The 15395-nt window shown below is 36.6% G+C and overlaps 1 protein-coding gene across 3 annotated transcripts in view; it reads left to right on the top strand.

Moving 5' to 3' along the window:
* The window catches only part of TTC39B (tetratricopeptide repeat domain 39B), a 79238-nt gene extending 66104 nt beyond the window's left edge, over nt 1–13134 (top strand). For all 3 annotated transcript variants that reach the window (XM_074811743.1, XM_074811745.1, XM_074811744.1), the window contains 4 exons: nt 1485–1596; nt 4653–4770; nt 8060–8176; nt 9208–13134. In XM_074811743.1, the coding sequence (XP_074667844.1) occupies nt 1485–1596; nt 4653–4770; nt 8060–8176; nt 9208–9304 (444 nt within the window). In that variant the 3' untranslated portion in view covers nt 9305–13134. The remainder of the gene's footprint in view (nt 1–1484; nt 1597–4652; nt 4771–8059; nt 8177–9207) is intronic.
* The last annotated feature ends 2261 nt before the right edge of the window (nt 13135–15395 follow it).

Here is a 15395-nt window from a genome sequence, read left to right as displayed (position 1 = left end):
CTTACGGTAAAACTCACTGATATAGAAAGAGGAGTCTAAAGAAAATTAATCTGTTAGTTTTACAATTCACTGTATACTCAATTACATATACAGACCTAAGTAATAATGTTGTCATCAGCTTGTACAGCACAGTGCTATTCAGTTGTGAGTATATATCTTTGGTCTTGCTGTCAAATCCGGTATCTTTTAATTTAAGAATTTTTCCACCATGGGTTAAGCAAAAATAAAGATAGTGTATAATGTTACAGCAGTAAGCGTAAATTGGACAGGACTACAGAACTGAAATGAATCTAGTGTAATGTAGTTGGTAGTGTCAATAACACTATTACAGATTTGATGGAACGAGTTTTTTTTCCTCCCTCTGAAAACCCACATAGTTGCAGCACAAATACAAGCAGAAATATTTCCACAATGCATTGTATCAGCTTCAGAATGACATCAGGTTTCATATTTCAGAGGTGTAATTACAATTCAAGTACAGCAGAACAAATGATACTCGTGTTTGCGATGATTGAGTAAAGATCTCAGCAAAGTTTTGTATTGGTTAGCATTAACTGTATGTGTATTCTCTCATTTTCTTTCTGTTACAATGTGATAATATTTAATGCATTGAAACAAATCTGTTGCTTACTATTGTACTGAAGCATCTGAGAAGCTTTGTGTCAGGATTTGCCTTAATTTTTTTTAAAAAAATCAGATCTTGTAGAATTATATTGGAAGCATGTGGATGCGTGTATTGGAACCACATTTTTATCCAGAAAGTTTTATCTACTTCCATTGTTGCTCCATATGGAAGGTAACAGTCTATACATTATAGCATCTATATATAAACACACGCACGAGTGTGTGTTTGGGTGCAGGCATCTATATGTATACTGTATATACATGCACACACTCACAAACACACTCGCAAATTTATCTATAGTCCTGTAGAAAGTAACTACTTTCAGCTGCTTCTTTAGTTCATATGGCAGAAGCCACAAGTCAAACCTAAAATACCTAGTTTTGCTGATGTGTTATGTGGGTGATGGTAAACTATCACGTGCTAAAATCTGTTCAATTTTGTTTTTAAAGATCTATGAAAATACATGAGAGAATCCATAAAAAAGGTGTGAAAACATTCAAAACTTAGTAACCTAGGTTAACTTTGCCCACACGTTTGATGTAATTTTGCCTTCCCTATGCACAGATACTGTTATGCAACTTATTAATGCAAATGTGATTGTCTTTGTAAACTTCATGTAACTGACAGAATGTCTTGTACTCATTGTGAGTGGTTATTTGAAGTCATACAGATACTTTTATTCATGGACTTCTCAACAGCGAGAGTTTTGGCTTTGAAACCTTTCATATTGTTTAAAAGAACTTTTTGTAGGTAGTATTTTTATGTATTCAAAATGTTCCATAACAGCCTTCCAACGGATACTCTTTCGTTAAATATTTATGCAGTTCCATGAGTTTGTCTTGTTTGTTTTTTTTGTCAGGAAATGATGTATGTCTGGAATGGCTTTGCAATTGTGGGCAAAAGAGCAGACCTCACTGAAAATTTACTGGTAACAATTGAAAAAGAAGAAACTGCTCTACAAAATGAAACTAGTAAGTGATCAGTAAGATGGAGTTAATAAGCTGGTAAGAAACACTGACATTTTTCTTTGCTTCTGTCTACTAATGTTCTATGAGGTAAGTGTTGACTCGGGCAATGTGCTATTAAATCTGAGTATGGAAATTTTGAAGCCGCATGAAAGTTAGCGGTGGTTCTTCAATATGTTGTTTATCTGTTTTGATGCGGCAGAAGAATACAGAAAACTCAAGGATGTGAGGTTATTAGTTACAGAACTTACATTAGTACAGCAGGTTTACTGCAAAAGTACCTGGCTCTATCAGGTTCTGTAAGGTGCGTGCTGTCATCTATCATGTGAACTTCTTGGTAGACTTCTTTTAAGTTCTGGAATGAGTAAATACTACCTTTTTGGACATGAAACTTTTTTTTTTAATGGTAATTCACCAAAAATAATTTCTATTGAACCCAGATTTTAATCACACTTAGAAAAAAATCAGCAAAAGTTAGTTTGCCACATGATTAAAACATCAATGATGAAATGTAAAAGTACATCTAATTATGATTTACATATAAACTGGGGTGCATCAGAAGTTATACAAGGACATACAAGAAATTCATAGTGGTAAAATCTGGATGGTATGATAAACCAAATGAGAGTAATTTTCAAGGCCAAGACTGTATTGGGTCCCGTAATTTTTTTGTGCTGTTCTTTACCTTTCTGCAAAATCAGTAGTGTGGCTTTAAAATCTCAAACGTTTACAGAATCACAGAATCATCTAGGTTGGAAAGGACCTTGAAGATCATCTAGTCCAACTGTTAACCTAGCACTGACAGTTCCCAACTACACCATATCCTTAAGTGCTATGTTTACCCTTTTTTTAATTGTTTGTGTTAAAACCAAAATGTTGCAATATGCAAGACATCTGAAAATAAAGTAGTGTTCCCATGAGCTCTGCGCAGAGGGTTCTGGCAGAAGCTATTGGAAATCCGGTGCTGTATCATCCAGAGGCTTGTACTGTAAGTGCTGATCAGTTGTAACAGTAAAGTAAATTTCCTGTCACATTCCAAAGCAGAGATGCACAAGGTACTGAAATAAAAGGAACAGAAATAAAACCAGTATGTTTTTCTTACAGAAATACACAGTTAACAAATAGGATGTAATCTGGAAGCATATTTGTTTTTTATGCTTTCTGTATCTTTTTTGGTAATAACTGCAGTGAAATGTAGTTTTGTTCTGGAATTTGCATCTGTAAACTGATGCGCTTTTAAAGATGTGGATTCAGATAAGATTAAGGCTCTGATTACCAGAATTGCTGCCAAACTGAGACACAAAGAAAGTGATTAAGGCTATTACCAGAGTGTGGCAAGGTTACAATATTATTTTGAGAGACAGCTGTCAGTAGAGGTAGCTTTAAAGGACTGCTAAGGTGCTGTAAAAAAGTATGTTAATTAAACACAAAGATCATTTAGGGATTGAGACTTCTTAGAGCTGTTGAGACTTCATTCACTTTAAGTGAACAGGCACAGCAAGGAATCTGTCAAGGATTGAAAGTGGTCTTATGTTGTATAGAGATGGTAGAATGAACAGATGAAAGACATTAGAAATTTTTATTTTTTTCCCCCTCAGGATTTCTAGAAATCTTATTTTTCCACAGTTGTATCATCTCCAAGATAGAAGAAAGGAATTTGTAACTTCAAGAAAAATTCATTTCTTGGATGTTTCATATCCTGATAATGATATTTCCTCTGGTATAGAGGACTGCAAGAAGATGGTTCTCCCACATTTACTGCAAGGTGTCTGTATTAAGTTGGCCTCTGCATTTACTGTCATTTACTGTCAGTGTTATGGCATAATAGCTTTTCTGCCTGTGGGAAATACCAGGGAGATACTTGTTGAAGTTGTTAAAGACTGACAAGCTTTTACTGACATCAGTGCTTGACCCCAGTAATTTCAATGAATGAGTCCTTTAGGAGACAGTCACATGAATCCAATACCTTAGCCTAGCAACACGGGCAAGAGGGAATGCAGAATGCTCACCCACTGCGCTTCTACTTGTCGCTAAAAGCGCAGTCTGTCAGTTATTATCTATCGAGACTTTCTGGGTTTAAACACAGACAGGATTAAGCCTGAATGTACTGGCAAAGCACTTTGCTGAATCCTAAGATACTTTTAGTCTTGCATGTTTCAGAACTGTTTACGTAGGATTTTTTTGGCAGACTATTAAGAAAAAAATTAACGTGACCTTAGAGAGCTGGTAATTAGTTGTAAACAACATGATCTGAAGGGAGAGTGTTTTGCTTCCTGAGTTGTTAATGTATGTGCTGCCATCTGTCTATCCATATGTGTTTTCTTTCCTTTCTTTTCCTTCCCTGCACTCAGCAAATGCTATAAACCAAGGCAACAAAAATGGACCATGCTTGTTAAGGTTGTATTTCTGAATCGTTTCACAAATGCTCTTTCACGTGATATTTTTAGGCCTATTGAACATAAAACTTCCTTGAATTTTCCGAATGTTATACACTATTAATGAAGCTTCTTAATCATTAGAGGTTATGGAAATACTAATAAACATGGTTTCTTGAATTTGTACTGCCAAATAATGCATCTGAAAAGTTCTGCAGGACACAGTCTTACCATGTTCTTGTGCTTTTCATGACACTGGTGCTACTGAAAGTCTGCCAGTGCTCTGCAACAGGGGAAGCTATTAAGGTAACATAGTGTGAAGGAGGTTTCAGTCTCGCTGTAGGTTTTGCTTCCTGTTTTAGATATTACAAGTACAGAAATCTTTAACTGATGCCAGTTTATGCTTTTGTACTGAATTCCAGATACAGAAGACTGGGAATGTCTAGATGTTTCAGTTTCTTCTTGTTTCTTCTTAGCCTACATCTTTAAAGAGAAAGATACGGATGTTATGTACATATCTTCTTTAGTAGACAGTATTTAAAATTGTGTCTGAAGGTTATGTGTGTGTTGAGGTATAAAATCTGAGAAGTAAGGTCCTGAGTCTGAATACATACTCCCAACTGAAAATCTAATTTTCCTTTTCATTATGTCTTCAAATTGTTTGATGTATCTCACTTTTACTTTTAGATCACAGTGAATACTATATGGATGATGTGTGCATGTTGCAGTTACTGAAGGGCCTCTGCCTGAAACACTTGGGAAGACTCATGCAAGCCGAACTGTGTTTCAGTAAAGTAACTCAAAGGTAAAAATAGCATAAACAGACTTCTAACTTTTATATTTTGTAGCTTTGCGTGAAATTTCTGATACTCCTATAGAAGCTGTCATGTTAGAATTTGAATAATTAAACTTCAGCATTCTGTTAAGGAGCTGTAATTAAAATACCTCTGAAAGTAGTTGGAGAACCACAGAACTTTGCTTGTATTTTTGTGTAGCAGTTTAACATTATATGCTTTATATAAATGTGATGGTTTAGACCAAATAAATCAAAGTGATGGTAACACATTTATCTAAATACACTTGGAATTGTTACTTTTGTATTCGCAGAACTATTAATATAAGTAAAGATAATTCATATGGATTTCCTAATTTTTTTTCAGGATTTAGTACTTCAGTAGTTAATTCTTCTCTATGTAGATGAGAAATTGTTGTTACTGCTTTCTGTTGAAAACTTAAGTGTCCTGTGTTATGGATTTATCAAATACTTTACATGTCAGATCCATATCTACTGTAATAACTTTTGTTTATATAACATGGAGTCATGTACTGATTGTTGTTATTAGAATTTTTAGACTGAAAAAGTTTTTACATATGCCATTTTTCTAATAAATAATTTAGAAAAATTATTTAAGGATAATTTGTTACACATAATTCTATTGCTTGTTATAATTTTTTTGCCATCTTGCCTTCTCTTGCTATTTCTAAGATCCCAAGTGAGTTTAGTCAGCACTTTGCAAGTTACCGAGCAGTGGGTTTCAAGTGGTTACAAGTTAAAGGAATGCTGTTTCTGAAAATCTTGTTGACACAGTGAAGGCTTTTAGAGCTGAGACATCTCAAAAATCTTCAGACAAGTTTTCAGGTAGTTTTGCATGGGGAGGAGGAGAAGGTTTCTGGTAGATTAAATATCTACATTCTGGTCAGCTCTAATCTCCACATTTCTTGGGCTGCTACAGTACATTAAGGCTGTTTATCACATAAGCAGTGTCCCTATTTTAAGTCACACTTTCTGTGCATCAAGGCCTGTGTTGGTGGATGAGGTGCCTCTTTAGAAGTGTTGCTTTCAAAATGTCAAGTGCTTTTCCCAGTGTTTGTTGCGGACTTTTTCATTCTGCAATATTGGCTGATGTTATTCTATCCAGATAAGAATCAGAGTTGATTGTAAAAGAAACAGGGAAAACCAAGATATGTGATGCCTTCTTCACCTTGTTCTGTAGTGGCAGATCCATGAAACCTGTGAGAGTATCTGGAACAAGCAGAATTACCATAGATGGAGAAGGGTCAGGTTAGGAAAAGACTTAGACATACATATGACCATATGTATACATACCTAAGTACATAGGGCATTGGTATATATCCATGAGTGCTGAGGGAGCTGGCCAATGTTGTTGTGACACTCCATTATCTTTGAAAGGTCATGGCAGTTGGGGAAGTTCCTGAGGACCAGAAGAAAGCAAATGTCACCCTTGTCTTCAAGAAGGGCAAGGAGGAGGGATCTGGGAAGCTGTAGGCCAGTCAGCTTCTCATCAGTCCCTGGGAGGGTGGAGTAAATAATTGTGGAAACCATTTCCAAAAGTGTGGGGGTGATCAGGAGTAGTCAGCATGGATTTATGAAGGGGGAATCATGCTTAACAATCGTTACAGTCTTCTACAATGAGATAGCTGGCTCAGCAGGTAAGGGGACAACAGTGGATGTTCTTTATCTTGAGTTTAGAAAGGTTTTTGACACTGTCTCTCACAATATCCTCACAGACAAACTGATGAAGTCTCAACTAGGTAAGTGGGTATAAGATGGATTGAAAATTGGCTGAATAGCTGGGTTCAGAAGGCTGTGATCAGCAGCATGAAGTCAGCTGGAGGCCAGTCACCAGTACTTTAATGCAGAGTTCAGTGCTGGGGCCAGTAGTTTTTAACATCCTCATTAAGGACCTAGATGATGGGACAGAATGCAACCTCCACAAATGTGCAGATGAATCAAAGTGGGAGGAGTGGTTGATAAGCCAGGTGGGTGTGCTGCCATTTAGAGCAACCTGGACAGGGTGGAGAAATGGGCTGACAGCAACCTCATGAAGTTCAACAAAGGCAAGTGCCAATCCCTACCCTTGGGGATGAGTAATCCCATGCACCAGCGTAGGCTGGGGACTGACTGACTTGGGGAGCAGTTTCTCAGAAAATACCCTGGGGATCCTGGGCATATCAGTCAACACCAAGCTGACCATGAGCCAGCAATGTGCCTTTGCAACAAAGGTGGCCAACAGTGTCCTGAATTAGGAATAGTGTCATCAGCAAGTTGAGGGTTGTGATCCTTCCTCCTCTGTCAGCACTGGTCAGGCCACATCTGGAGTACTGTGTCTAGTCCTGGGCTCACTCGTATGAGAGAGACATGGACATATCAGAACAAGTCTAACAAAGGGCCACAAAGATGACTAAAGGATTGAAGCATCTGTCATACAAGAAGAAACAGAGAGAGCGCGGGGACTGTTCAGCCTGGAGAAGAGAAGACCTGAAAGGGCTGCCTGAAGGGAGTGTGTTTTAAAAATAAAAAAAGAGACAAACTCTTCTCAATGGTGCCCAGTGACAGAATGAGAGATAATGGGCACAAACTGAAGTACAGGAAATACTCTTTAAACATAAGGAGAACTTCTTTTTATTGTCAAGTTGGTCAAACAGGTTGTTTGCACAGGTTGCACAGAGAGACTGTGGAGTCTCTGTCGTTGGAGATATTTGAAACCTAGGTGGGCACAGTCCTGGACAGGTTGCTGCCACTGACCTTACTCTGAGCAGGGAATTGGACTAGATGATCTCCAGAGGTGCCTTCCAGCCGGAGTGATTCTGACAATTTCTTGTATTGAGGAAAAGTTGAATATTCTTACCTCTCTGCTGATTTGTTCAGGCAAGCTAGGGTAAAGGGGTCTCAATTCTGTGTGTGGGAAAGAAGTATGTGTATTATACAGCCTAACCTAATGAACAGTTTTTTATCTCAAGTTATCATTTTGGATGGTTAGGGTTTTTTTAACTCTGAAGTCACACAATAGGGTCTCAGTCCTGGAATTGTGTTCATCGTAGCTTGGGTAACATGCCACAATACAAATAGGAAGTAGGAAAGAGTAAATTTTTGCTCCTAGAAGGCCTCATTGGCAGTATTTTACATCCACTTTTTACAGGTATAATTAGTGTGCATAGTTAACCAATAAGAAAGGTTCCAGAGTGATTTCTCTGGCCATGTGCTTTTACAAACAGTGATTGCATTTAAAAGATAATTGGTCACCAGAGGAAAGGTTGTAATTAACCTCTTATGTATTTTTCTGGTTTTCTAGTGAGAAACAAATAAAATACGATAGTTACTTGGTGCCATTCACTCTGTATGAGTTGGGTCTTCTGTACAAGCAACAGGATGAGAGAGAAAAAGCAATAAGATACATAGAAGCTGCAAAGTAAGTGAATTTTTTTTTTTATTAGCCTGTAGATTAAGAATGACTGAGTAACTTTACCAATGAAGGCATGTGTTTTTTATTCCTGCCAGCCCCTTTTCAAAATAAAAGTAATAAGAAATCTGTGTTCCTGGCTTGGAAGAGTTGTCCAATAAAGTTGAATTTTACAGTTTCAAGAAACTCTGTCCTTCAGACACAGTGGAGTGGACAATATCAAACAAGATACAGTATGAAGGGGAAATGTCTCCTTTTCCTTTAGGCTTCAGAGATGCTGAGACTCCACTGCATGCATGGGATGGAGCTGGAGAGTCCAGAGAAAGGATCTATACCACTTCTGTCCCAGAGAGCAGCTGTGGGGCTTACATCTGCAGCACTAAAGTTGTTAGTGGGAGTAGGGTAAAAGCCAGTACACTTTTGACCACCTCCCTTTTCCTTTCACATCCTGCCACAGAAGAGCAGTAGAGAGCTAAATTTGCTGTAGAGCAGCATGTTCACTTCATCTGTAGATTGTGGTATGGGGTAGAATTTGCCCCTTGTATACCAATCGTGCAATAGTGTTGTAAATGTGAGTTAGAAACAATCTCCTAAAACCCTTTTTAGAAACATAGTAGTTTTTTGCTTTTGTTTGTTTGTATTACATGATGTGATTTCCATATGTTTTATTACTCTGGCTGAGTTGTGTTTTGAAGCTGAACATACACTTTCAGTTAAGAGCCTTTCTTTTCTGTAATCTTCTAGCTTGTCTTTTCACAGCAAATTTCAGTAATTGGGAGGACTGCTGAAAGGATCTAAATAAGTGAGAGTTGTTAAGACATGAATTCAGTTCTATCAGGACATTTAATTGTTAGTACTGGTATAAGTCTCTGCTCAGTTTGTGGATGTAGGTTTAAATGTCTTATAACTCATCTGTGTATCAGACTCTTGTTTCCTGTTGAAGGAATGAAGGCTGTTAACTTTGGTACTTCAGCGCATGTATGAAGTAGAAACAATCTAGGTCAAAAACGTTTTTCTTAAAATAACTTTATTGTTTGCAGAAACAACTACAAAGAATACTCTATGGAGTCCAGGTTGCACTTCAGAATTCATGCAGCACTTGACAGCTTGAAGGTGTCGCCTGCTTCAACACCTTGAATGACGTGGGATGCTTTTCATGCATACAATAGCCTACACAATCTTTTTTCAATCTTTTTTTAATTATGGAAGAGAAACAACCCAATGATTGTTTTTTGTCATCTCTGATTTGATGTATGTGTTAATTTATCAGGGAGTATAGTGATAGGATGAGGAGTAATGGTTTTAAACTGGAAGAGGGTAGATTTAGATTAGATATCTTATATCTATGTTGTGGCTGCCCCCTCCCTGGCAGTGTTCAAGGCCAGGTTGGACGGGGCTCTGGGCAACCTGATCTAGTGGAAGGTGTCCCTGCCCATGGGAGGGGGTTGGAGCTAGATGATCTTGAAGGTCCCTTCCAACCCAAACCTATCTATAATTACTTTAGATTGTTCTTTTTCTGTATAGCGCATATACTATATCTACTTGATACTTCAAAGAAGACCTTATATTTTGTTTGTACAAATAATTTAATGTTTGACTTGAATGGGGGATATTTTAAAAAAAGTTGATGGTGCAATAAAGTTTAATGCAAACGTTTTATTTTTTTTATATGAAAACAGATGCAGTGGAACTGGTGATAATTTCTGCATTTTTTGAAGGTTTGGTTTTCTGCAGTACGCTTGAGACCTTTTTGCCTCTGGAACAAGAATGCAATATCTGCAGATAACCTCACCCACATTTGGCATACCATATACTGAAATTTGTGTTCCAGAGGAAAAAAATAATAATCTTTAACTTAATTTTCATTTTGGGAACAAAATGAACCTGTCTGAAGTGCAATATTTTTACACTGTCAGATAAAGTTAAGCAGGGCTACAGATATAATGTCTTTGCAGGTCTACTTCACTCAAAATAAGTGGTTACAGGGGATATTTTTCAGGTCTAGAAAAGCAGGGCTACTAAGGATATTAAGAGATTGTGTATTCTTTATTCTTGCCCTAAAGCAGAATCAACAGTCTTATATTGTTCCTGACAGACTTGTTTAACCTGTTTTTTTTTAAAAAAACCTCCACTGAGAGAGATTTTGTAACTTACACAGGATGTCTTTCCCAGTGGGAAAGACTGGGAAATTTTTCCTGATGTCTACCCCAAACAATTCTTGGCACAGCTGAAAGTGATCACTTCCCATCTTCTCTTGCCATGGATCTGGAGAAAGGATTGTTCTTTTCATTTCTAGAAGCAGTCCTTTAATATTTGAAGGCTAACCCCCTTGTTGGTGTTCTCTGTTCCTGGATTCCAACCAAAATAAATAAAAATTTGTAGAGCTTATTTATTTTCCTAATAATGGGAATAACTCATATTAATGCAAGTTGATTGTGCATCAAAAAGTGAATCCTCTTTTAAACTTGGAGTTAAGAAAATGTGCATATTCTAATCACAACTTTCTACCAAAAATGTATCGTAAAACTGAGATACATTTGTAAGTGCATGTATTTTTCTTTGCACGCTAATATGTGCGCAGCAGTGTTAAATTGAGTTTCCCAAGCAATTATATATGCAGATTCTGCTGTCTAGTCTTATAAATAAGAATATACTTGATTTTTATTTAACTGCACACCGAATAACTGTTCTTTCACTAATTATTGCAAAACTTGCCCATTTCCATATCTTATTAATGACAGTATATTTACTTCTGTACAGTAAATTCATAGTAACTATTCTCCTGTATGTGACTCTGTCCATAATGACCACCCAAGAAAAAACCGAACAAAAGAAATAGGTGAAAAATGTGTCTTAAGTAAAAGAGTAACTGAAAGATTCTAATTGAACAGTCAATATAATGTAAATGCTATAGTTATTCTCAGGTGACTGAGAGCACAGCTTTCTTCTATGACTTTATAAATAATTGAATCATTTAATTGCATATAAATCTGTAATACAGCAACATACTTACAGATGAAGTAGGAGTTAAAAAATACCAGCTAAATAAACATAACTGGTCTTTCAAAGTGGAAACCTGATCCAAAGTCTGTTGTCTTTACTGGTTTGGATTTGTGCCTATTGTAAATGCATAACTAAATTATTGTGCAAAATTATACACATGTAGATTTGAAGTTTACATACCTGAGACACTGAATCACTGATAAAATGCAAGATGCTTATTTTAAAATATATTCTATTGACTGTAGCTACAGTACAAAAGATATTTATCTTTTTGACAACAGAGATTAGCATATGCTACCAACTGACTTCTCTAACTACTTGTCCATTTAAACGTATCTGATTATAAGCTGTAGGCAGCAAAAATAAAATTCTGTACATTATATTTTCAGATAATACTTTTGATATCTCTTTGGGTATTTACATGCTCAGTTTAGGATTGTTTTTGTTTAATCCTGTTACTGTATTGTAGCTATCAAATGGGACCACTTCATTTTCTCGCAAAAGATCGTGAAAATAATTGCTGGTAAAACTTCTATAATTTGTGTTTCAAACAGTAATTCACTCTACAGAAGAGTTAGGACTAGGACTACAGACTCTCAGGATGGAGCATGATGTAGTCTCTGATCTTTTGTTTTTGTGGGGAGTGTCTTACAGTTAGTATTTTATGGGTGATTTGGGATAGAAATCAAAATTAACAAAAAGTAAACAATGAGCTTCCTCATAAGCTGATTTTTTTTTGGAAGTTTAGTACAAAGTGTCCTGTAACAGTGTACGTTTTTCACGGGTAATGATACTGACTGCAGAGAGAGTAAGAGATTTTTGTTTTCTTCAGTTCAGCCTTACAAAGTCAACATGAATGCCCTGTGTATGTTATACTGTCTCTTTTGGGATCAGCCTTTTTGCACTCATGCAGTGAACAAGCATATCAAAACAAATTTGCAATACCCTCTGTAGTGTTTTGATGTCCTGAGGTCCCCAGCATAAGTACAAGTACAGCTTGTTTCCTTTTCTGTGCTGCTGTTCCAAACTTGTTTGTTAGAAAGCCCACTTGATCAAGATTCTTAGCTTTATTCTGGATTTTTTTTCCAATTTATTAACAGTGGAAATATAAATGTGTGAGAATGATTTGTAACCCTTCACTTAAGATAGGTCTCAGTAGAGCTGTAGAGATGCATTGTCTTCCAAATGCTGCAGAAGCACATATTTCCCTGACACAATGCATCATTGATGAAGTATTATTTAGTATATTATGTCTAAGTTAAGTGATTTATGGCTAAGAGTTCAGATGAAAAGTCTAAGGCTTTTTTTACCTGCTGTATACTGTACTGGGCCTTAAATGCAACTCTGATTTAGTCTTACTGCTTTTTATAATCTTCACCTCACTTGCTCATGTCCCGTGGGAATTTTGAATAATGTGCTGAAACTTTGAGCAAAGCTGAGCATTTACCTATGATTCTATAACCTCCATTGATAATAGTAGGAATTATAATATATACAAGAGCAAAGCTAAGTCCTTAGTTTAAGCAAGCAAGGCTAAACTCTACAAAGCTATGTTATGACAAAAGGTCCTCTGATCTTTCTGCTAATAGATGTTGGGGTTTTTTTTTAAGGTGAGGAATAATAAAGTAACCTGGCTACAAGACAATCTTCTCTTTGGTTAAGAATTGTCTGCTTAGAAAATATTACAGAAAACTTCTCGTCTGTGCGTATCATTCAAATGTTTAGTCTGTTGTATTACAGTTTTTAAGTCCTAGCTCACCACTTTTCAACAAAAATTGAAAGAAAATACATGTTAAAAGAAAGCTGATTAAAGATTGTTTTCTATTTGTTCTAATACACATGGGTAGCAGCTGTATTTAGCACCTTACAGCCAGAAAAATGTATGATGATCAGATCCTGTTATGTTTCTAATATACCTTGCCAAGTAATTTCTTGTAATAAATCCAACTTAGACTTTGCAATTATTTTATTACTAATCCCAATGTTTAATGTCCTTTTGTTTCTGTATGTTCTTATACTGCATAGTTCAACAAAGAATGTTTATATTTGCACTTATGGTGCAGTTTATTTGCTTCTGAACTATTGAGGTTTGCACATGTTCATATCTGGTACTTGAGTAAAACCAAGATCAGAATAATGGATGATGAGCAATGAAGTACATTCTGGTTTTAAGAGCATCTAGAAAGGTTCATTGTGATGCATTGGAACAGATTCTCATTTATAAAACACGTTTTATACTTGTGCTACAGAGTGATGAATTTGGCACTGTATTCTAGTTGTGCATAAAGAACCTTCAGCTGAGATTTAGCAAAACAATATAAACAAAAAAGGCCTGATCTCAAGTTTAAATATGCTGTCTTGGGCATATTACTCTTTTTATACAACCGATCTAGGCTGAATGGTTGTACAAAGCTGTCAAGGTCTAGGAGAGAATAAAGGGTCTTTTGAAATGTAGATAGCAAATATAAAAAAAAAAAAACCACTTTGGTCTTAATTTTTCACCAGAGATCAAAGTACCTTTAAATGGTATAAAATACAGGAGTGTGCGGTGGTTTAGTCCCTGCCAGGGACCTGAGACCATGTGGCCGCTGCCCCTCCCCCACAAAGGGAGTGAAATACAAAGCCCCTGGGCTGAGATAAGGAGAGGTTTAATACAACAGTGCAACAGCAACACAACAAACAACAACAATAACAGTAACAGTAATAACAATGAACAGAGCAAGATATGTACTGATACAGCAGTGAGAGCAGAGAGATGGCATAACACACGTGTTCACCGACTCTCCCGCGCTTGAGTGCCAGTAGGTGATATCAGCATGGTATTGAATAACCCGGCTAGAGCTTCCCCCCCACTGCTGGGGAAACTTAACCCTATCCTAGCTGAACCAGGACAGAGTGGTTAATGATTAACTAATTCTGTTATCAGTTATGTCATTAAATTCAGTGAGAACTAGACATAGTCTCATACAGTGAGACTAGACTCCTAGGATTCTTTTAAAATCCCAACATTAAAACCAGGGAGAAAACAATCTTTTTACATGTGTGCAGGGCTTGGTTTTAGTGACATGTAGAAAAGTAAATGTTCAAAGTTATTTTTTAATGTGGCATGTTTAAACATTTCCATAGTTGCATGTAATTTTACTTGATGCTTCCCAGCAAATAGGTCAGCTTAATTACCATGGTTTGAATGATAAGAATGGTGATTATGGTTATCATAAGAACAGAGATAAGAACTTAGCTCACAGAAAGGCAAAAGAATGGAGATGCTTCTGTATACTTATTGCTGTCTGCAAGATGCTAATTTACTCTCAATTATTACACATACAGTATTCCAGAATAAAACCTTTGTAGCTAGAGTGCAGAGTATTGAATAAAGTACACTGAATAGAAGAAAGAAAAGAAGACACAGTGAAGGAAGATACAAGCACAAAAATAGGAATTACATCTGCATTCATGCAAGCATCTGACAGAAGTTACGTTACATTTATAAGTCTAAGCTACAGTCAACTGATCAGCTCAACGCTTGGACTTCCTGTATTCCAGCCAGGGGAATAATATCAGTGGTGCTGGGGCCTTAGCTCAGTTTGGATTTTTGTGGGGTTTTTTGTTGTTTGGGTTTTGGGTTTTTTTAAAATCTGGTCTCATCACTTACTAATTTTTGAATAAATCCTGTAGGACAGAGTTGTAAAGAAATTTAAGCATTGTGGCTCTGAACTTCGCAGTCTGTAGAAGAGTAGCCGCTGGAAAAAAAATAGAGCCTATGGTTAACATAGCAAATTCAATGTTTAATGAATGCAAAATTAAATTATTTTTGTAGAAGTCTAAGCATGCAGTTATAGTTTATGGGGAAGAACATGTCAGCTAGTAATCACAGCTAGAAATACCTTCCCAAATACTGTCACTCATTTAAAGATGTAACTTCTTCAAATGCGTTAGCAGTAGGAGGTGTCTGTTGTCTGTGCCATGCTTTTGTACCAGAAAAATTGTAGTTAGACCCTCCAAGCTGAGTGGGCCAGATTTAATACCTACCTCATCTGAAGCCACAGGATGAAGAATACTCAGTGTTGACATGCCACTGTGTGGGTAAACTGTTAAGGTTTTACTGAAATCCCAGTTGAGAGGTCAATATCCTTACATACTTGAGCATGTAAATGTGGATCTCAAAGCATAATTTTCTTATTATAAAATGGGTGTAAGACTATATTAAGATAACTTTTTTTGAGAT

The sequence above is a fragment of the Strix aluco genome, chromosome Z, assembly GCF_031877795.1.
Source record: "Strix aluco isolate bStrAlu1 chromosome Z, bStrAlu1.hap1, whole genome shotgun sequence".
Lineage (NCBI taxonomy): Eukaryota > Metazoa > Chordata > Aves > Strigiformes > Strigidae > Strix > Strix aluco.
This window is presented reverse-complemented; position numbering and strand designations above follow the sequence as displayed.